This window comes from Camellia sinensis, chromosome 6 (genome assembly GCF_055761805.1).
Source record: "Camellia sinensis isolate YWXY chromosome 6, ASM5576180v1, whole genome shotgun sequence".
In the NCBI taxonomy this organism is placed as follows: domain Eukaryota; kingdom Viridiplantae; phylum Streptophyta; class Magnoliopsida; order Ericales; family Theaceae; genus Camellia; species Camellia sinensis.
The window spans coordinates 118,067,913-118,089,958 of NC_138966.1; the positions used below are offsets into that span (position 1 = coordinate 118,067,913).

At 43.7% G+C, this 22,046-nt stretch overlaps 1 protein-coding gene across 1 annotated transcript; it reads left to right on the forward strand.

The window, feature by feature from the left end:
* Positions 1-1,147: 1,147 nt before the first annotated feature.
* LOC145793531 (uncharacterized) lies at positions 1,148-2,695 on the forward strand. The gene has a single exon (XM_082876379.1). The coding sequence runs from the start codon at positions 1,148-1,150 to the stop codon at positions 2,693-2,695; it is 1,548 nt and encodes a 515-aa protein (XP_082732505.1).
* Positions 2,696-22,046: the final 19,351 nt, after the last annotated feature.

Consider the following 22,046-nt stretch of genomic DNA (forward strand, 5'->3'; position numbering starts at 1 on the left):
TTTAAAATCAAGTGGTGGCTCCAATTTTGAAACCTTTAATCATTTAGCCTATATAAAAATCAAATAAAAATCCATCAATATTGTGGATCTAGGAGGCTTTGAGATCTATTGATTATTAGTTTGTCTATTTCAATATGTGGGCCATTGAGAGAAATTTTTCAAGCCATTGCGCTTATAAGTGAACTTCATAATTGCAAATTAAACTCTTAAATACGTGTACAAAAAGAGTGTATCATTTTTTTGGGGTCTTACTTATAACCTTTGAAAGCAATCTAAATATTTGCAGAACAACAAAGTTAGTGACAATTTATTTAACCAAATAAGATTCAATTTTTTTTTTCACATATTATTGAAATTTGTATTAATAGATTTACGATTTATTATAAGCTTTTTAAGCTAATAAAAAAATATAATAACCATAAAAGCTACTCATTTATATGTAATACAAAACAAACCCTTCTGATCAAGTTGATTTTTTATATAAATTATTTGTTTGACGTATCTTACAAGTTTAATAGTTTAGATAATCAAAACGAGTCTGAAATTTGCCTACATCTATACAAATTGGATCTTCTAATCCAAAAAAGTGGACTTTAGGCCCACTTCATTCCAAAATTAATCAGAATAATATGATAAATTTTGATTTTATCACCTTAAAATAAAAAATTCAACATGTTGGTTTTTGTTTTTTAAAAAAAATAATAATATACAAATAAAATTTTAATACAAAAGTTTTACTAAAATTTCATACAGAATGATATAATTTGTTACAATCATTTCATTTCTAATTAAAACACCTACTGTTGGAAATCATATTGAGTAATTGAAGGAATTTAGCTTTGTTATATTAAACTACACAATCAGTGGGTTAGCCATGATTGTAGCTGTTAGTATATTATATGTTAGTGCTATGTTAGTGCTACTTTACTCATTATGTTAGTAATGCTTTTCTCTTTTGGCTTGTAACTCCTCTATATAAAGGAGCTAAACAACACAGATAGATATATCAATATACATACAGAATTCCCTGTTTTCATCTCTTCCATATCTCTATGTTTTCATTGTATCAGAGCTATGTTTGGGTGATTCTTGATATCCTTATTGTTTGAAGCTTTCAAGGGTTTCCACACCCTTGCCTTCACTCAACATGGGTGACAACCAGAATAAGGACTCCATGGTTGAACCCTCAAGCCCTTTGTTTATTCACCCATCAGATCATCCGGCCTTTTTCCTGGTCTCGAAGCGTCTTAACGGAAACAATTATGCAACATGGAGACGCTCCATGGTGATTGCTCTAACTGCCAAAAACAAAATTGGTTTTGTTAATGGTACGATCAAAGCCCCGCACACAACCGAGAAGCCTATCGATTATGCCTTGTGGAAACGCTGTGACAAAATGGTTCTCTCATGGCTTCTCAACTCCGTTGAAGCAGATTTAGTAGATGGTGTTGTGTACGCTGAGACGGCACATGAGATCTGGAACGATTTCCCTCTAGGCAATGCTCCACGAATTTTCCAGATCCAAAAATCAATCAGTTCACATGCACAAGGTTCTATGCCTATCTCCACATACTATACAAAACTTAAAGCTTTATGGGATGAACTTGCATCCTATAAAACTCAACCCACTTGTTCTTGTGGTGGAATGAAGGTTTACAGTGAACAACGGGAACAAGATCAAGTTATGCAATTTCTCATGGGTCTAAATGAGTCTTACAATGCCATACGTGGTCAGATTCTTCTCATAAATCCGTTACCAAGTGTTCGGAAGGCATATTCTTTAATTACTCAAGAAGAAAAACAACGGAAAATTGGTTCCTCCTCAACAGAAAACTTTTCTCTTGCTGCAACAGTGCATAAGTACAAAGGCTCCAACTCTTCTTGTTTTGGAACCCAAAATCTGTCAGGAGATCGTTCATCCTTCAATCACTCTTCTCGTTCCGGAAATCCAAATCAGTCCGGAGATCGTTCATCCTCTTTTGATCTACATTGCTCCTATTGTGATTGTGATGGACACAATATCGAGACGTGTTACAAATTACATGGATACCCGCCCGGACACAGGTTATTTCGTGGAAAGGGCACCAATGCAGACAATCATGGCTTTATTCAACAACAGCAGCGTGATCGGAACAAACGAAACAACACCAATCTGCGTGGAAACTATTCCATCCACCAAGTTCACGCCATGGACCCTTCCACACAACAGCAGCCAGCCCACAGAAACCTTGCTAGTCATTCTGATTCGGCAACCCATATCTTGCACCAGGTTCTTACTGGGCTTTCTGAGGAGCAATGCAAACAACTCACCACTGCCATGGCAAACTTGTCCAAATCATCCTCCGAAATCTCAGATGTCTTTGCTAATGCAGCAGGTCAATTTCATCTCTCTATTCCATCCATTAATTCAATTTTTTCTCATTCATGGATTCTTGACAGTGGAGCCACGGATCATATCACATCCGATTCCTCTTTTTTTTCTCATAGTCATCCATCTCCTATTCCTTCTGTTACCTTACCTACAGGATCGTCAGTTCCTATTGATTCTATAGGCACCATTCTTTTCAATAAAGACATCACTTTAGACCAAGTTCTTCACGTTCCTTCTTTTCGTTTAAATTTACTGCCTGCTAGTAAACTCACCAAATCCCTTCATTGCTGCATCATTCTTTTTGCTGATTTTTGTGTCATCTAGGACTTGGCTTCGGGGAAGATGATTGGCTGGGGGAAGTAGAATAATGGACTCTACTACATGTCGCAGTTGACCACAGCCCCACTTTCCTTTCATGTCTCATCACCGTCCTCAATCTGGCACCAACGTCTTGGGCATCCTTCATCAGCTCGTCTTCAACTCTTATCTAAATTGTTTCCCTCCATGTCTATTTCATTTAATAATGATTGTGTTGTTTGTCCTATGGCTAAGCAAACCCGCATTCCCTTTCCCTTAAGTACAACATTAACTGTTTCACCATTTGAATTACTTCATTGTGATATTTGGGGTCCACATCGCAATCCCTCACATATTGGTGCACGTTACTTCCTTATAATTGTGGATGATTTTACTAGGTGTACTTGGGTCTTCTTGATGACATACAAATCTGAAACACAGGCCTTGCTTAAAGCTTTCTTTGCCCTAGTCTATAATAAGTTTAATGTCAGCATCAAAACTCTTAGAAGCGATAATGGCTCCGAATTTATTTCCATGCGGGCTTTTTTTCTTAATACTGGTGTCGAATTTCAACGCTCATGTGTTTCCACTCCTCAGCAAAACGGGGTGGTTGAGCGCAAACACCGGCATATTCTTAACATTGCTCGTGCTTTGCGTTTTCAATCACACATTCCCTTGTCTTTTTGGGGTGAGTGTGTGCTAACCGCTGTATACCTCATTAATCGTTTACCTACCCCTTTGTTGGCCAATAAATCTCCCTTTGAGTTACTTTATCATAAACTACCGCCTCTGGCCCATCTTCGTGTTTTTGGATGTTTATGTTATGCTACCGTTGTTCATCCTGCTCATAAGTTTGCCTCCCGTGCACGACGTTGTGTCTTTCTTGGTTATCCCACCGGCCACAAGGGTTACAAACTTTATGACTTGGATTCTAAAACTTTTCTTGTGAGTCGGGATTTCAAATTTTTTGAAACCTTTTTTCCTTACCAGCCCAACTCTCCTTCCAACCCAATTTGCACTCGCCCTATTGTCTTACCTCTTTCTCAACCAGACCACACCTTCTCCTTACCCACGCCCGCACCCGCACTCGCTTCCTCCCAAAATCCTCCACTTCGGCCTACATCGTTGCCTCCTTCTCCCACCTTTTCCTCCATCCCTGCCCCAACGTCGCTTGACCCGTTCTACGCAGCCCCCTCTTTGGTACCGCGATTACCTTCAGTCTTTTGCTTCTGCTTCCCCTGCTCCGTCATCTTCGTTGCCGGCTCTTCGTTCAGGTACTAAACACCCCTTGTCTCATTACCTTTCCACTCACCGTTTTTCTCCTTCGCACCGTGTGTTTCTTGCTAACATTTCAGGCCCCACTGAGCCCACTTCCTATGCTCAAGCTGCTTTAGATCCTAACTGGCTACTTGCTATGACGGTTGAGTTAGATATATTGCAACTCAATCGCACTTGGACCCTTATGCCCTTACTGGCTAGTCATCAACCCATTGGCTGCAAATGGGTGTTTAAACTCAAATACAAATCTGATGGCACCATTGAGCGTTACAAAGCTCGTCTCGTCGCCAAAGGTTACACCCAAATCGAGGGTGTTGATTACATTGAGACTTTCTCTCCTACTGCCAAGCTTACTACTCTCCGTTGTCTTTTGTCTGTTGCTACTGCTCGTAATTGGTTTCTTCACCAACTTGATGTTACCAATGCCTTCCTCCATGGTGACTTGCACGAGGAGGTCTATATGGTTCCTCCTCCTGGCCTTTGCCGACAGGGGGAGAATCTGGTGTGTCGGCTTAATAAATCTCTTTATGGGCTGAAACAAGCTTCTCGTAACTGGTTCTCCAAATTTTCAATTGCTATTAAGAAAGCGGGTTTTCACCAATCTATGGCTGACTATTCCCTCTTTACCAAAGTTAATGGCGATTCTTTTACAGGAGTGCTCATCTACGTTGATGATATTATCATTACAGGCAATAATCTTGAAGAAATGGAACACCTTAAATCTTTCCTTCTTAAACAGTTTCGCATCAAGGATCTCGGTGACTTGAAATATTTTTTAGGCATTGAATTTTCGCGATCCAAGAAAGGTCTTTTTTTGTCCCAAAGGAAATACACTCTAGATATTTTACAAGATGTAGGTTTAACGGGGGCACGACCAGAAAAGTGTCCAATGGAACAAAATGTGAAATTACAAACCACAGATGGTGTTATACTCAATGATCCAACGAGATATAGGAGGTTGGTTGGAAAATTAATTTATCTTACTGCCACAAGACCAGACATTGTTTTTGCAGTTCAGAATTTGAGTTAGTTTATGCACCAACCCAGAAAACCACACATGGAGGCCGCACTTCGTGTCTTGCGATTCATTAAGGGTACACCTGGCCAAGGATTGTTTTTCCCGGCTATAAACAATCTTGAGTTGAAAGCTTATTGTGATTCAGATCATGCAGATTGTCCAACAACAAGAAGATCAACTACAGGTTATTGTGTGTTTCTAGGTCACTCTCTTGTCTCATGGAAATCCAAGAAACAGCCAACTGTGGCTCGTTCATCTGCAGAAGCTGAGTACAGGGCCATGGCGAACACTTGCCTTGAAATTACATGGCTGCGATATATATTGCGAGATTTAAGAGTCAACCAAAAAGGCCCTGCTCCTTTGTATTGTGATAATCAAGTTGCATTGCATATAGCGGCAAATCCTGTTTATCATGAAAGAACGAAACATATTGAAATAGATTGTCAAATTGTGAGAGAGAAGCTACAAGCTGGTGAAATTTCTCCAATCTACATTTCTTCACGAGATGAGCTTGCAGACATATTTACGAAAGCCTTGGGCGGGATAGCTTCAATTACCTGAGTCACAAGTTGGGACTTCTCAACATTCACTCTCCAACTTTAGGAGGAGTGTTGGAAATCATATTGAGTAATTGAAGGAATTTAGCTTTGTTATATTAAACTACACAATCAGTGGGTTAGCCATGATTGTAACTATTAGTATATTATATGTTAGTGCTATGTTAGTGCTACTTTACTCATTATGTTAGTAATGCTTTTCTTTTTCGGCTTGTAACTCCTCTATATAAAGGAGCTAAACAACACAGATAGATATATCAATATACATACAGAAATTTCCTGTTTTCATCTCTTCCATATCTCTATGTTTTCACCTACCAGTATCTTCATAAAAATGTTATCTATATAACTTTCTGTTTGCAAATTTATCCGAAGCTTCTGACAAAAAAATTCAGCAAGAATGTTATTTTTCATCTAAATGATTGCAGAGCGATGACCTAGTTAAGAGGCCCACCTAGACCGTGTGTGCACGTGCGAACAGCCCAGTTATTATTATTATTATTATTTTTGAAACTTACATGTATGTTCTTATCTAATAGATCATATGATAATTAATGATGTGTTTTATTAAATACTATTAAAAAATATTATTAATTGATTCTTTAAAAAAGATTTCATAAAAAATATCACTAATTAAAAGTTTTAACGACAGTTTAAAAAAATCGTTAAAAAAAAAATCACTAATTTTCAATTTTCAGTGATAATTTAAAAAATTTGTCTTAGAAAAATGTCGCTAATTATAAATTTTAACGACAATTTATAAAGCCGATGACCAAAAAAGTCACCAATTGTCAATTTTTAGTGACATGTAAAAAATCGACACAAAAAATTATTTTCAAGAACAATTTTACTAGAACTTAGTTTTAATAGAATTTAGATCCTAATAGTTAGATTTAATTTCCATCAAGTCTCATTAAAAATAAGTCATAATAAAATTGTTGCTAGAAATAATTTTTTGTGACGATTTTTTACATATATTGCTAAAAATTGACAATTAGTGGCTTTTTTGTCTCAAATTTTATAAATTGTCACTAAAGTTCACAATTAGTGACGTTTTTCTGTGATAAATTTTTCAGCAAATTGTTGTTGAAAGTTAAAAATTAGTGAATTTTTTTGTGGTAGTTTTTTAAACTGTCGCTAAAACTTAGAATTAGTGGCATTTCTGTGACAGAATTTTTAAATTGTCGCGGAAAATTAACAATAAGTGATATTTTTTAATAGTGTTTGATAAAAAATGTCATTAATTATCAAATGACCTATTGTATAATAAGTCCACATATTACACGTAAGTCTCCTAGAATTAATAATGTGAATGTGGTACTTTAAAAAAAAAAAAATATTTTAATGAATCTTTTATTTTAAAATAATAAAATTAAAAAATTTCATATCATTGTATATATAATCTTTCTATTTGTGTAATATTTGAATATAAACAAATAACTTAATCCAGGAAAATTAAACCTTACTTGCCTTGCCAACATCAGATTTTAATTTATATTGTGTGAATTGAAGGTGTGACACATTGGTTAATGGCTTTTGATTATTATTTCTCTTTTATTTTAGGTTAATGCATCTTCATGGCAACCAACATGCAATATGCAAAAGAGAAGATGTGAAGGAGATTATTTCTTCGTATGATTACCATGAAAAGTAAGGAGAAAAATAAAATATAAAATAATTTATTATAAAATTCTCTTCCAAGTATTCGCATCATAATTAGTCCATAAGACAATAAATTCTATTATTTTAGACATTTGATCTACTAAATCCTAATTCTTATATTTGAGGTATTTTATGGATAATTTTATTTTTACAATTATTTTTTTAACCCTTAGCAACTTAATGATGTAAATATTCACATTAAATAAATTGACAGTGTGAATGTGCACTTCACCCTATTATTATTAGATATATTTTGGTAATTGTGTCAACCATAGACTTATTGAAACATAATAATAATAATAACAATAATAATAATAATTTAGACTAAGTGGAACATAAATAGGTGAAAATGAATTTATGAATAAATGTCCCAAAAATAAATGATTTATTTTTTAATATATATATATATATATATATTTTATTTTTTTGAGGACAAAATGATAAGATAAAAGTTAGGATTATCGGATCTATCCAATTTTTTTTATTAATGATATACACAGAGAGTCTTATAAAATGAACAGTTTGGGTCATCGAAACGGCACTCGTTGCAACCCATGAACCTAAACATGTTGGTCAAATTTAAATTTAAACTTGAGAAATACCTAACACTTAAATATTTCTTTTTCTTACCATCCTTTGTTTTTGATCAGCCACAAAAGTGATGAGAGATTTCTTTTATCCCATTTTTTTTCTTTTCTCGCCAAATTTCTTAAGCCAAAACGGGTTAGAGCTGCATGTTGGCCTGATTTATTTATTTTTTGGGTTTGATCAGCAAGATAAGTTTATTGGTGTAAGACAAACACATACAAAGGAAACAAGTGGGTGCAAATTTTAAATTTAAATTTGTAGACTGTTTGATAATTGAAAAAAAAAATGTTTAACAATTATTAAAGGTGACAGTTTAAAAGTCATTTTTAAAGAAAAGAGAAAAAATAATATCATATCGTTCACATTAAATAAAATCTACACTTTATATAATAAAAATGATAAACACGTAGATACAAACTGCACCATAAATAAATATAGATTTTATTTATTGATCAAATATATGAAGCAAAGATAGATATACATATAATAATATAGAGAGAATGGCTACATATTTGTAATTTTAAACTATCTTCTTAATTTAAAACTCTAATTAGGATTTATCTTCTTCTTATCTTTGCTCTTCTTAATGATGGAAATTACTGTTTGCACCATCTTTTCTTTCACCGTCGTCTTCGGTGCCGGAATCACACTAGCTGGTTGACTCATCTTTCTGTTTCTTTTTTTTATCTTTGTGCTATGTTCGGTTGTGGTGGTTATGGTGATTCAAGAAAGAAGTATTGGAATATTTATAGGTGGGAAATTTAATTTTTTATTCAGTTATTAGATATATACTTTGGGCTTGATTACGCGTTAACACAGCTAATTAAAAGAACAACAGAAGTGTGTGTGTGTGTGAGAGAGAGAGAGAGAGAGAGAATATGTGTGGGTGTGTGAGGCCAAGTTTAAAGAAATGTATGTGTGTGTGTAAAAGAGAGAGAAGCCCAGTTGAAAGGCTCACCTTAATCTCACCCCAAAAAAAAAAAAAACTCAAGAAAATGACACCTTCCATACATTGTTTATATGAATTTTTAATTAGTACAGAAAAATTATATAAAAATAAATTATAGAATAATGTAAGAAATTTTAATTTAATTTATTATTTTAAAGTAAATTGTGTTTGTGTATCACGTTATCATAATTTTTTAAAAATATGATTATTACATCATTTTTAATTTTTAATTAGTTGGGTGTCAACACAAAGTTCAAGGGCGTGTGTGGGGGTTTGTGAAACCATGTCATTAAAAGAGATATATCAATGTGTATGTGGGTGACAAGGTTAAGAGGTCTACCTAGTGTGTGAGTAAAGCCCAATTGAAAAGCCCAGCTCCGTGCGTATTTGATGAGAGAGGGAAGGTAATTCAAAGAAAGGCTTCCGTTGTCGGTAGGGATGGTAATTTGAAACTGACTCGACGGGAATCTCCGATTTCGACCCCGATTTAAGCAGTTTTTTCCTGAAAAATACCCCCAATGGGGAGAAAACGGTATCTGAAAATCAATCCCCGATCTATTTCGGGCCGGGGACGGTGATCAGTGTTTAAGCCCCGGCCCGGCCCGATCCCCGGCCCCATCCGCGTCCCCGAATTTCCCCGAAGTAGAATTACTTTTATACCCCTTATATATATATATATATATATTAAAAAAAAAACCAAACCGTGTATCACACATATTTCAACTCTCTCACTATCTCGTTTCAACTCTCTCTCTCTCATTGTTCTCTCTGGCCTCGACCTCCCCTCTCTCTCACCGATGGCGACATCACCACCGCCGCTGGCCTCAACCCCCTCTCTCTCTCACTCTCTCTCTACCCTCTACTCTCTCTCCGTCTTCGCAGCACAACCTCCACTGTCCGCGAAGCCGGCGTCGCTGTCCACCTCCGTCGACTCCGCTGTCCCTCCCACCTCCGTCGCTGCCCTCTCTCTTCCTGTCCGTCGAGTCACCGTCGTCACCGTTACACAGAGATCTCAGATCTGTGATTATACTATAGATCTGGGTAATTATCTATAGATCTGATTTCATTTATAATTTCTATAGATCTGATTTCATTTATAATTTCTATAGATCTGTATACATGTAAATTTCATTTATAATTTCTATCTATTGTAGAAAATAAGAAAATGCTATAGATCTGTATGTGTTTTGTGTATCTGTGTGTGTTTTGTGTTTTGAATGTTGAAACAGATTTGGATCGGGGGAGTTTCAGGGTCGGGGAAACCCGATCCCCGTTGGGGGCGGGGATGGGGACAGTCATAGGTTCCCCGTCGGGGATCGGGGACGGGGAGGGTGATCCTCGGCCCCGCCCCGCCCCGTTGCCGTTCCTAGTTGTGGGTGTGGGTGTCTTAGGTGGCTCAACCCCAAATTATTAACTAATGTTTCTCTTTTATTTTTGGTTAATGCACCTTCATGGTAACTGACATGGACAGGCCCACAAAGGCCATGAACCACTATAAATAACCCGAGCTCATCATTCGGGGCCCAATGCATAACCCTGTCGATGGAGTCCGGAACAGCTGGAATCCAATATGGCACCAAGACCCAACAACATTCAGACACGCAGCGGGTGGAGGATGAGCCACATCAGCAAACAAAGATCTGCAAAGTTATTGCCACTACACATCACCATTAATGCAGTCCATCACAGCATTTATTACGACAACACCTCTCCGTCGGAACAGGACCCCCTTACGCTGAGCAAGGTAAGCTACAACATAGGCTTTCGGCAAGGAGAGCAGGTCGGAAGGGACGGCAAAATGATGGCAAAAGGATATAAGCAAATGTGGTAGACAAGAAAAAGGTTAAGTTCTCTATCTCTAATCCTCTCCCATATACTCTGCTTCTCTTCCTAACTTGCTCATCGGAGAGTTCGCTGGGGGACTACCCCGTTCCCCATTGAACTTGCTTGCAGGTTATCTGGTGGGCTTGATCATTTGGACACGGGCTGGAGGAGTTTGGATCTGTCTGATCCATTCACTGGGACGAACAGCATCAATAGTTGGCGCCGTCTGTGCGAACGCTTTACTCCGCGCGCCAGTTGTGATCACTGTCGCCGGAGGCCCCGTTCCAACAACCTCTCTCTCCTACCCGTCAAAGTGCATGGTCACGACTAGATCCATGGCTTCTCACAATAATATTACCGACCATCAAGACGACCCCCCCAATCCAAACAACCCACCACAGTACTTTATCGAGCTTACCAACAGCATCAACCGCATGGTCGAACAAAACCAGGCCTTGATAAATGCCTTACTTCAAAGGAACCTTTCGACTCCTCCTCCACCACCTCCAGATATTCCCCCCAACCAAGAAAGAACCCCAAGCCATACTGTCCCCCAACTCCATCCACCCAACCTGGAAGGTTTGCAACCTCCCCACCCACACATAAATCCACCACCACCCCCACACCCGTCGGTCGTAGCACCAGCCCCTGAAGGGGAGGCCAGCAGCGTCCAACCTCTATTGACGGACCAGGGGGACCACGTTCCACTCTGGGACGCCGAGCTCTGAGCAATGAAGCTCCAACTCCAAGGAGTCATCCAGAACATTCAACATAAATCCTCTACCACGGCAAATTCACCATTTGTTGCCTCTATTCAGGACAAACCTTTGCCCGCCAAACTCAAGATGCCCACCATTGACTCCTTTGATGGTACGACAGATCCAGTCGACCATCTGGAGACCTATCGTACACTCATGATCCTTCATGCCTTCCCCGACGAGATCATGTGTCGGGCTTTCCCCGTGACACTGAAGGGGTCAGCCCGACTGTGGTTCAGTCAGTTACCAGCGGACTCTATCTCCACTTTCCAGTATCTCAGCGACTCCTTCCTCAGCCATTTCATTGGAGCCCAACGCCAACGTCGTCCTGCAACCTAACTCCTCAACATCCGTCAGACTGAGGGGGAGTCACTATGTAGCTTCGTCACCCGCTTTAACACCGAAGCCCTACAAGTAGCGGAGAATGACGATAAGGTCATCCTTACGGCTTTCATGGCCGGGCTGCAATCGTCCGATTTCCTCTTCTCCCTTCCAAAAACCCGCCGACCTCTATGGCAGCCCTATTATTTAAAGCTCAGAAATATATGAATGCCGAAGATTCACTAGCCGCTCGCCAAGATCCAATATCCAAAAACCCGCCCCCCAGAGAAAAGAGAAAAGACTCGGAACCAAGAAACACCCAGTATAACAGCCAAACGCCCCAATATCCCGACCGACCTCTTCGCACTGACCGGTCGGCATTAGCACGACCCCCCGGTCAGTTTGAGCGATACATACCCCTCAATTCTCCTATGGAACAAGTTCTCCACCAAATCCAACGGGATTACTCCCTCAAATGGCCCCTGCCTTCACGGACCCCTTCCAACCGGAAAGACCAGTCCAAATATTGTCGCTTCCACCAGGACCACGGCCACAACACTGATGATTGCATCAACCTCAAGGATCAGGTCGAGACCCTCATTCGTCAAGGGCGTCTCAGCCGATTCACGGACACCCGTCCACAACAGAGGCAACGAACTGAGCCCCTCAGAAATAACCGCCGACGTACCCCACCTCGGCAGCCAGCCCAACCTGCCCAAGGCCATGACCACCTCCCACAACAGCCTCGGCCCCCAGGTAACCCCCCTCCGCCAGTTGGTGAAATCTGAGTCATTTCTGGTGGCCTTGCTTGCGGCGGACCCTCCCGCTCCGCTCAGAAAGCAGAGCTCAGGAAAATAAGGCAAGGTTCGGACAAAGCAGTGGACACAGTAGCCTGACCTTCCAAGCAGCCTAAGAAGTGGACAGAGCCCATCACCTTCACGGACGCCAATTGTACAGGCATCCGTTATCCTCATGATGACCCCCTTGTCATTTCTGCCCTTCTCTCCAACTATAAGGTCAGGCGGGTTCTCATCGATAACGGTAGTTCGTCTGACATCATATTCCTCAGTTGCTTCCGCCAGCTCAAAATTGGGGAGGAAAGCCTGTCCCCTCTACAAACCCCCTTGGTCGGTTTCACTGGCGACCGGGTGACCTCCATCGGCTCCATTGACCTCCCCATCACTATTGGCGAATACCCGTGGCAGACTACCAAGTTACTCACCTTCCTTGTGGTCGAATGTCCCTCTGCCTACAATATCATCCTCGATCGCACCGCCCTCAACGCTTTCCAAGCTATCACTTCAACCTATCACCTCGCCATAAAGTTTCCAACCGACCAGGGGGTCGGGACAGTACGTGGAGAGCAGACCATCGCCAGGGAATGTTATGTCGCCTCACTCAAAGAAGTCAAGTTGAAGGAGGCCATGATCATTGAAGGACTTGACGCCCGAGATGAGAATGAACTGGTCAGAGGCGAACAGGTGGAGGAGCTCGTTGAGATTCCCATCGATCCCACCAATCCAATGAAAACTACTAAGATCGGCAGCCAGCTATCCTCCCAAGCCAAGGCCGACCTTACCGCACTTTTGACCGAGCACAATGATGTATTTGCCCGGACTCATTCAGATATGCCAGGCATCGACCCTTCTTTTATAACACATCGCCTCAGCATTGAGCCTCATTTCCGACCGTACCGCCAAAAGCAGCGCATCTTTTATCCGGAGCACAATACTCTTATAGCCACAGAGGTCGACAAACTCCTTGAGGCCCAATTCATCAAAAATGTCGACTACCCTAAATGGTTGTCAAACATGGTCCTTGTCCGCAAGAACAATGGCAAATGACGACTTTGTGTCGATTACTCTGACCTAAACCGAGCTTGCCCCAAAGACAGCTATCCTCTGCCCCGCATAGATCTGCTGGTCGATGCCACGGTCGGTCATCAAATGCTCAGCTTCATGGATGTTTTCTCTGGCTACAACCAAATTCTCATGCACCCGTTCGATTGGGAGCATACATCCTTCATCACCGACCGAGGTACCTACCATTACCAAGTAATGTCATTCGGATTGAAGAACGCTGGGGCCACCTACCAACGATTGGTCAATGCCGTCTTCCATCAACAAATAGGTCGGAATATGAAAGTATACGTCGACGACATGCTAGTTAAGAGCAAACTCTCCACTGATCACCTGACCGACCTGCGGGAGACCTTCGCCACGCTACGCAAGTACCAAATGAAGCTCAACCCAGAGAAATGCGCCTTCGGCGTAGGATCTGGGAAGTTCCTGGGTTTTATGGTCAGTCAGCGGGGCATTGAAGCTAACCCTGAAAAGATCAAGGCCTTGATTGAGATGCAGTCTCCCAGGACGGTCAAGGAGGTCCAAAGACTCACTGGCTGAGTCGCTGCCCTCAACCGTTTCATTTCCTGCCACAGATAAGTGCCTACCGTTCTTCAAAGTTCTTCGGCAAACTTTTGAATGGACAACTGAATCTGAAGAGGCTTTCCAGCAGTTAAAGCAGTGCATGGCCAATTCACTCCTCCTTTCACAAGCGATCACGGGCGAATCCCTCTTCCTCTATTTGGCCGTCTCAAGCACCGCAGTCAGCGCAGCTCTTATTAGGGAAGACGACTCTATCCAACGACCGGTCTACTACATCAGTCGGGCTCTCAGGGGAGCAGAGTAGAATTACCCCCTATTAGAAAAATTATCCTTAGCCTTGGTCACCGCCTCTAGACGACTCCGTCCTTACTTCCAAGCCCATTCCATAGTGGTCCTCACCGACCAACCCTTGAAGAAGGTCATGCAGCAACCAGAACTTTCCGGTAGACTTATGCAGTGGTCTGTGGACCTCAGCCAGTTTGACATCTCTTACCGCCCTCGAACAGCAATTAAGGGGCAGGCTATCGCCGACTTCATCTTGGAATTCACTAATCCTACCCCAACCACTGCCCCTCTACCCCTGCCAGCTCCCATCGAGCTAGAAGACCCTCACTCTTGGACTCTCAACGTCGACGGATCATCCCGCAGGCAAGGTAGCGGGGCTGGCCTCATTCTCACCAGCCCTAAGGGTGGTTATTTCAAATGTGCGCTCTGTTTCTTGTTTGAGGCCAGTAACAATGAGGCTGAATATGAGGCACTGATAGCAGGCCTTTGCCTAGCCAGGGATATTGGTGTCAGCCACATCCGAGTGGTTAGCGACTCTCAGCTCATCGTCGGACAGATCACGGGCGAATTCGACGCCAAGGAAGGCACAATGCGGGCTTACAAGGATCTTGCACTTCCCTTGGTTCGCCTTTTCAACACCTTCCAGATCAAGCACATTCCCCGGGCGGAGAATTCTAAGGCAGATGAGATGGCCTAGCTGGCTTCCGCAGACCAGTCCGCCTTCAGCAGTGGCGTCCGTCTCGAATACCTATCCCACCCTGCCATTTGCCCCGACCAGCATGAAGTATAATTCCTCCAAAATGAGCCCATCCCTTGGGCGTCGGACATCATTCGATTTCTGACAGCGGGGGAACTTCCGGATGACCACCAGCACGCCGCCAAAGTCAGGGCACGATCGTCCAATTACATCCTCATCGACGGCATCTTGTACAAACGTGGTTTCTCACGCCCCTATCTGCGGTGCCTCAATCCGACTCAAGCAACTTATGTGATGCAAGAAATTCATGAGGGCATCTGCAGCAATCACTTGGGCGGTAAGTCTCTAGCCCACAAGATACTCCGTACCGGTTATTACTGGCCCACCCTCAATCGAGACGCGACCGATTTCGTGCTCAAATGTGATAAGTGTCAGGGTTTTGCCAACATCTCCCATGCACTCCCTACAGAGTTGATCACACTTTGCAGCCCTTATCCGTTCGCCAAATGGGGGATCGACTTGGTCGGACCACTCCCTACTGGCCGAGGCCAGACCAAGTTCGCGATCGTCGCCATTGATTACTTCACCAAGTGGGTAGAGGCAGAACCCCTCGCCACCATTACCGAGCGAAACACAACTAAGTTCATCTGGCAGTCGATCGTTTGCAGGTTCGGCATTCCTCAGGCCATCATCTCCGACAACGGTAAACAATTTGACAACGCCAAGTACAGGAAGTTCTGCGCCGACCTCCAGATTCAACCTTGTTTCTCATCCCCTGGTCATCCCTAGGCCAATGGCCAAGTCGAGGTCACCAACCGCTCTCTCCTGAAGATCATCAAAACTATACTAGAAGCTGTTAAGGGACTTTGGGCTGAGGAGCTACCGAATGTACTCTGGGCTTATCGAACTACAGCTCAGACACCCACTGGGGAAACCCCTTTCCACTTAACATACGACGCTGAGGCGGTTATCCCAGTAGAAGTCGGTTTGCCTACTCCCAGAGTTTCACATCCGGATCCAGCACTAACCGAAGAACTTCGTCGGGCTGACCTCGACCTAATTGAAGAACACAGAGAGACCACCGCTGTCCGCTTGGCCTCATACCAACAGAAAATGAGAATGCACTACAACCGCAAGGTCCGACCAAGGGAGTTCGCTGTAGGGGATCTTGTCTTGAGAGAAGCAACTCTCGCTACCAAAAATCCGTCTGAGGGTAAATTGGCAGCCAAGTGGGAGGGACCCTACATTGTGAAAGCCCGACCCCGACCAGGCACTTACCGACTTCAGGACATGAAAGGTCGAGACCTCCTGCACCCATGGAACGCCGAACACCTTAAACGCTACTTTCAATAAGCTCCTATTTTTGCATTGCTCAGTTATTGCATTTTCTTTTCGGGAAATTCCCACATTCTTGATATTCCCCCACGCAATGTAACTTCTTGATCATATATCTCAGTTATCTATATGTTGTCTCGGTAACATTCTTATTTGTGGCACTAAAAGCCTCTGCCAGACAGAGCACTTAAAGTCTCAGCCAGACTGAGCACTAAAAGCCTCAACCAGACTAAGCACTTAAAGCCTCAGCTAGACTGAGCATTAAAAGCCTCTGCCAGACTGAGCACTTAAAGCCTTAGCCAGACTGAGCACTAAAAGCCTCTGCCAGACAGAGCACTTAAAGCCTCAGCCAGACTGAGCACTAAAAGCCTCAGCCAGACTGAGCACTAAAAGCCTCTGCCAGACAGAGCACTTAAAGCCTCTGCCAGACTGAGCACTTAAAGCCTCAGCCAAACTAAGCATGAGCCTCCTTGGGCAGTCCGACCATTCACACCCCCTGCCGGACCGCGCGCTAAATGCTCCATCCAGACTGAGCGTGAAGCACTCGTCCAGACTTAACATATAGGGCTCGGTCAAAATCACCCATGCAAAACTTCATACCTGCGGAATTCACTAACACACTTAGTCACAATTCCAGGTCCCAGTCTTCACACCACTCTTTGCTTAGTCCAAATTCCATAGACGTTCTTATCATTTTATGACACTTTAAATTCCACTCTGCATTGCGCAGTGTTTTAATTCCACTATCATTTTATTACATTTAACTTTCTCAGGCCTATCATTTTATTAAACTTTAAATTCCACTCTGCATTGAGTCCTTATTACAAGCTTCAATTTCACTCTTATTAACGAGGAGTTCTACAAACACTTTGCCCAGGCCTCATTTATCTAAGATTCACAAGCAGAAATATTCAAATAACAAACACAACTGAAATTTTATTCGTTTACAACTTTGCCCAAAAGTTCATTACAACAATTCATGTACAAAAGTTCATTACAGTAATTAAAAACAAAACAACAAAAAAAAAAAACACACAAAACAAAAACAACAAACCAACAAACTATCTTTTTCTCCTTCCTCCCCAGTTACTCCTTCTCACTGGAGAGGAGGTCTTCTTCTTCAATGCCTTCATCCAGGGGGGTTTGTGCCACATCGTCTTCGCCAATTGTTACACTACTAAGGTCTAAGGTTGGGAACAGATCTTCAGCTCTACGTTTGAACATCTTCCAACCACTGTCCCAGTACTCAGCCATTTCGTGCTTATAAAAGTCCGACTGCTGGAAGCTTTCAATAACTTCTGCTTCAGTTCTGCCTCCAGCAGTCGTCCTCGATGGGCCTGCCCCTCTAGATTCCTGCCTAGCCAGGCTACTCGTGACCGCGGCATCAACCACCGTTTGGAATTCGGCAGACCCTTTGAATTGCTCCACTGCTGCGACGCACAGATCGGGATAAGCCGCCCTTTCAGAAGCTGCCTTTGCCCTCTCTTCGTCCAGCTCTTTCTGCAGGGCCGCCCTTTCCGACGCCGCCTTCGCATTTTCCGCCTCCAACTCCTTCTTCAGGCTCTTCTTCTCCGCCGCCACCTGTACTCTCTCTGTTTCCAACTCCCTCTGGAGCCTCCCTTTCTCCTCCCCAGCCTTGACGTGCTCGCCCTCCAGTTCCCTCTAGAGATCGCCCACTTTGCTATCTGCCTCGTCCTTTTGCCTGACCAGCTCCTCATTATTGCTCATAGCCTCTTCATGTCGCTCCTCATTATTGCTCATAGCCTCATTATTGCTCATAGCCTCTTCAGCGCAGGCTCTTTGGGCCTCGTCCAACTTCTTCTGCTCGCCACCAAGTTAGAACTAGAGCGACACAACCTGGCGGCGTGTGTCCTCCAGCTCCGCCTTAACCGTTTGCAGCTCAGTATGGGCACTCTCCCAACTTGCACTCTTCTTCTTTAACTTTGCAAGCTGGGCCTTGGCCTCATCTGCCTTGAGTTTGGCAGCCCCCGCCTTCCTCAGCAGGGCCCCTGCTAAGGTGGTTACCTCCATTTGAGCGGAGTATAACCCCCTCAGCAGCTCAGCCTCGTTAAATCTGGAGGCCGAGCGCAAGGCTACCTCTTCTACAATCCCTACAAGGTGATTTGCCCCTGCCCTAGCTGGGCCTTCTTCTTTCTCCAGCCGCCCCGCCACCGCACGAGCATGGTAGATCGCCGTGGTCGCACCAACTCCTCCTTCTTGAGGTACAAGACCTCCCTGGGGCTGTCCCTCCCTCCTTGGCCCAGGGCCAACAGCCTCATCCTCCACTTGCCTTTCGGGGACGGCCTTTGCGACCCTTGCGGCGATCGCCGCCACCACTGGCACCATCTCCATGACCTCTGAGGCAACATCTACCACTTCTGGCCCACCTACCCTTCTTGGGGCCCCCTCCACTTCTCCCCCTTCAGACCCCACGGCTGCACCGGTTTCTTTCACGCTCATCTCCCTCCTCCTCTTCTGGGCAGGCACTTCCTCACTCCGACTCACTCTTTTCTTCTTCTTCCCCACACCCAATGCCTCCATCTCCTTCAACGACCTCTCCTTCAAAGGGTCTGTTGGGGGCAGACGCGGCACAAAATCGCCCAAGTTTTTCTCTCCCAAGGGTTTGGGGTGAGGTCGAATCTGCTCCCTTGCAACCGGTTTCGGTGGCCGGTCGGCCTGGGACTCTTTGAATTGTTGGGCTTTGGCAAGAATGGCCTGATCCTCTGCCTCTTGAACCCTTCTCCTCGCCTCCAACTCCGCTCGGTCGAGGTCCCCGCTACTTGGCTTTGGCCCTAGCCCCGCCTCAAACAATGCCGGCGGTTGAACGAGCTCGTCCCATTTGGCCTTTTCTCTCCCTCCACTCCTTCACCCTCCTCACCTTCCCCTCCGCAGCTGCCCCCAGTTTCAGCTCCACAGACCTGATGGGCACTTTCCACATGGTGCGTGCTCCAAGTCCCCCATTGGCAGACACGTAGAACCATCGCGGCCGCCACCCCTTGATTGACGACGGCAGACCCGCCACCAACCCCTTCCCCACTGCAGCCTGTAGAGTGACCCATGTCTCCAGCTGCCCCGACGCCTTATAACACGCAAAGAATTCGTCTACTGTCATGGCCTCCCCTCCATTTGCCTTCGGCCACGCACTGGCACAGGCCAGCAGGATCTTCCATGCGTTAGGCATTAGTTGCCCCGGTGCTACCTCCAGACGGTTAAGCACATCCACCACCACTTGCGGCAGTGGCAACCTCAGTCCACCCTTCAGAGCTTCCTCATAAAGGAAAAACTCCCCTGGCCTGGCGTCAGACGGCCTTTCCGTTGATGTCGGTAGCAACAACTCCACCTCCCCAGGGATCTGATATTTTTCGCGGATAGCCTCCAACTCCGCCTCAGTAATCGTGGATTTGTCAGCCTTCGTGTGCCAATGATCTGGTTCTGCCTAGCTGATTGGCTTTGGAGCTGCTATCATGGTGGAACCGTGGGATCGTACCACCGGCTCCCCCACCCTCTCTGTCCTATACTGCACCGCTAGCTCCACAGCATCATCATCTCCAAGCGGGTCCACCCTGATAATCGCACTCCCTTCTTCGGCCATTTCTGTGGTATGTTTGCGAATCGCTTCGGCGGCAGGAACAAGGAAATTGAAAAAGTGTTGCAGAGGTGTATTGTGAGCAACAAAGGAATTCACACTTGGAATATTTTGATTTTTCGTACACAGGTAGGTGAATCGAATAATGCCAAAAGCCCACGGGTTGCCCGTATTCCAAGGGTCCTAATTAATTTTCGCCAGTTTGAAAACTTTTCAAAGCCATCCGCCAAAACCGTCTCTTCAACACCCACAATGACCTAACGTTTCGTTTCTGATCCAACGCCTAATCTTCCCCCTTACGGGATGTGGCCACATGTACGGCCACGATGCACTGTCCATCCCCTTTACCCTGCCTTTTCTACTTCCAATCATCACTTGCCACGCTGCCTTTTGAGCCCCGCGCCAATCCGCTCGACCCTCGCGTAATCAGCCCTCCCCACGGTCGGCCTGCCCTCAACGGTCAGCCTTCTCGCTCGATCGGTCTGTTTTCACAGTCGGCCTGTCCTCAACGGTCAGCCTGTCCTCACGATCGGCCCCCTGGGTCGGCCTGCCCTCACGGTCGGCCTTCTAGCGCGATCGGCCTGTCCTCACGGTCGGCCCCTTTGGTCGGCCTGCCCTCACAAGGTCGGCCTGCCCTCAACGGTCGGCCCTTTAGCTCGGCCGGTAGCCCCTCCGCTCGGCCTTCGCGCGATCAACCCTCCCCACGGTCGGACAATCGTACGCTTACCTCACCAACTCGGCCGCCCATCTCGGTCGGACTCATCTTCCTCATACATATTCCCTTCGCTGGTCTGAAGCTGCACTCGGGAATGAGAGACTACTGACATGGACAGGCCCACAAAGGCCATGAACCACTATAAATAACCCGATCCCATCATTCGGGGCCCAATGCATAACCCTGCCGATGGAGTCCGGAAGAGCTGGAATCCAATATGGCACCAAGAACCAATAGCATTCAGACACGCGGCGGGTGGAGGACGAGCCACATCACCAGACAAAGATCTGCAAAGTTATTGCCACTACACATCACCATTAATGCAGTCCATCACATCATTTATTACGACAACACCTCTCCGTCGGAACAGGACCCCCTTACGCTGAGCAAGGTAAGCTACAGCATAGGCTTTCGGCAAGGAGAGCAGGTCGGAAGGGACAGCAAAATGATGGCAAAAGGATATAAGCAAATGTGGTAGACAAGAAAAAGGTTAAGTTCTCTATCTCTAATCCTCTCCCATATACTCTACTTCTCTTCCTAACTTGCTCGTCGGAGAGTTCGCTGGGGGACTACCCCGTTCCCCGTTGAACTTGCTTGCAGGTTATCTGGTGGGCTTGATCATTTGGACACGGGCTGGAGGAGTTTGGACCTGTCTGATCCATTCACTAGAACGAACAGCATCAACAGTAACCAACATGGAAAATACTAGGAGAAAAATTGTGGTTACTTAGTTTAATGCCTTTTGTTTGGAAATTGTTAAGGAATATATATCTTTATTTAACTACCATAGAAAATTGAATAAGTCTAAATATAGAGAAATTTATCATAAAACTTGAATACAAAATGTTAATAGACGGACAAAAATTTTCAAAAGTGAGTCTTGTCAAAAAAATTATGTAAAATCTTATTCATTTATTTATTTTTGTATTGCATTCTATATTTTCCATATTTGTAACAGAATTGTAAAAATAAAGAGAAAAAGAAAATTTATAAGAAAAAAATAGAGAGATTTTAGATATGATTTTATTTTCTCGTTATTCATTTTCTACATCTCTTTATTTTTTTAAATTTATTTTTATATAAATAGGTGACAAGATACAATGGAAAACAGTTCTATCTCTCTGTCTTTAATCATTTTTATCAATTTATGATATTTTTTTATTGAATGATAATATGATCCCATGATTCATTTTCATTATTTTGTCAAACTTATATGTGTTACAACATCATATTTTATTGGTTAAATGACATCATTTATCTTAATTAATTAATTTATGATTATGATTATGATTTTAAAATGATAATTTTCAAAAATTTCAAAGTATATAATACTTATATATAGTACTCCAAATCAATTACAAAATTTTGATCTTTTTAACATATTTTTAAATTACTTTTTACATCATTCATGACATTGAATA

Excerpts from the sequence above, each read along its gene's own strand:
- LOC145793531 (XM_082876379.1), top strand. The coding sequence starts at position 1,148 with ATGGGTGACAACCAGAATAAGGACTCCATGGTTGAACCCTCAAGCCCT.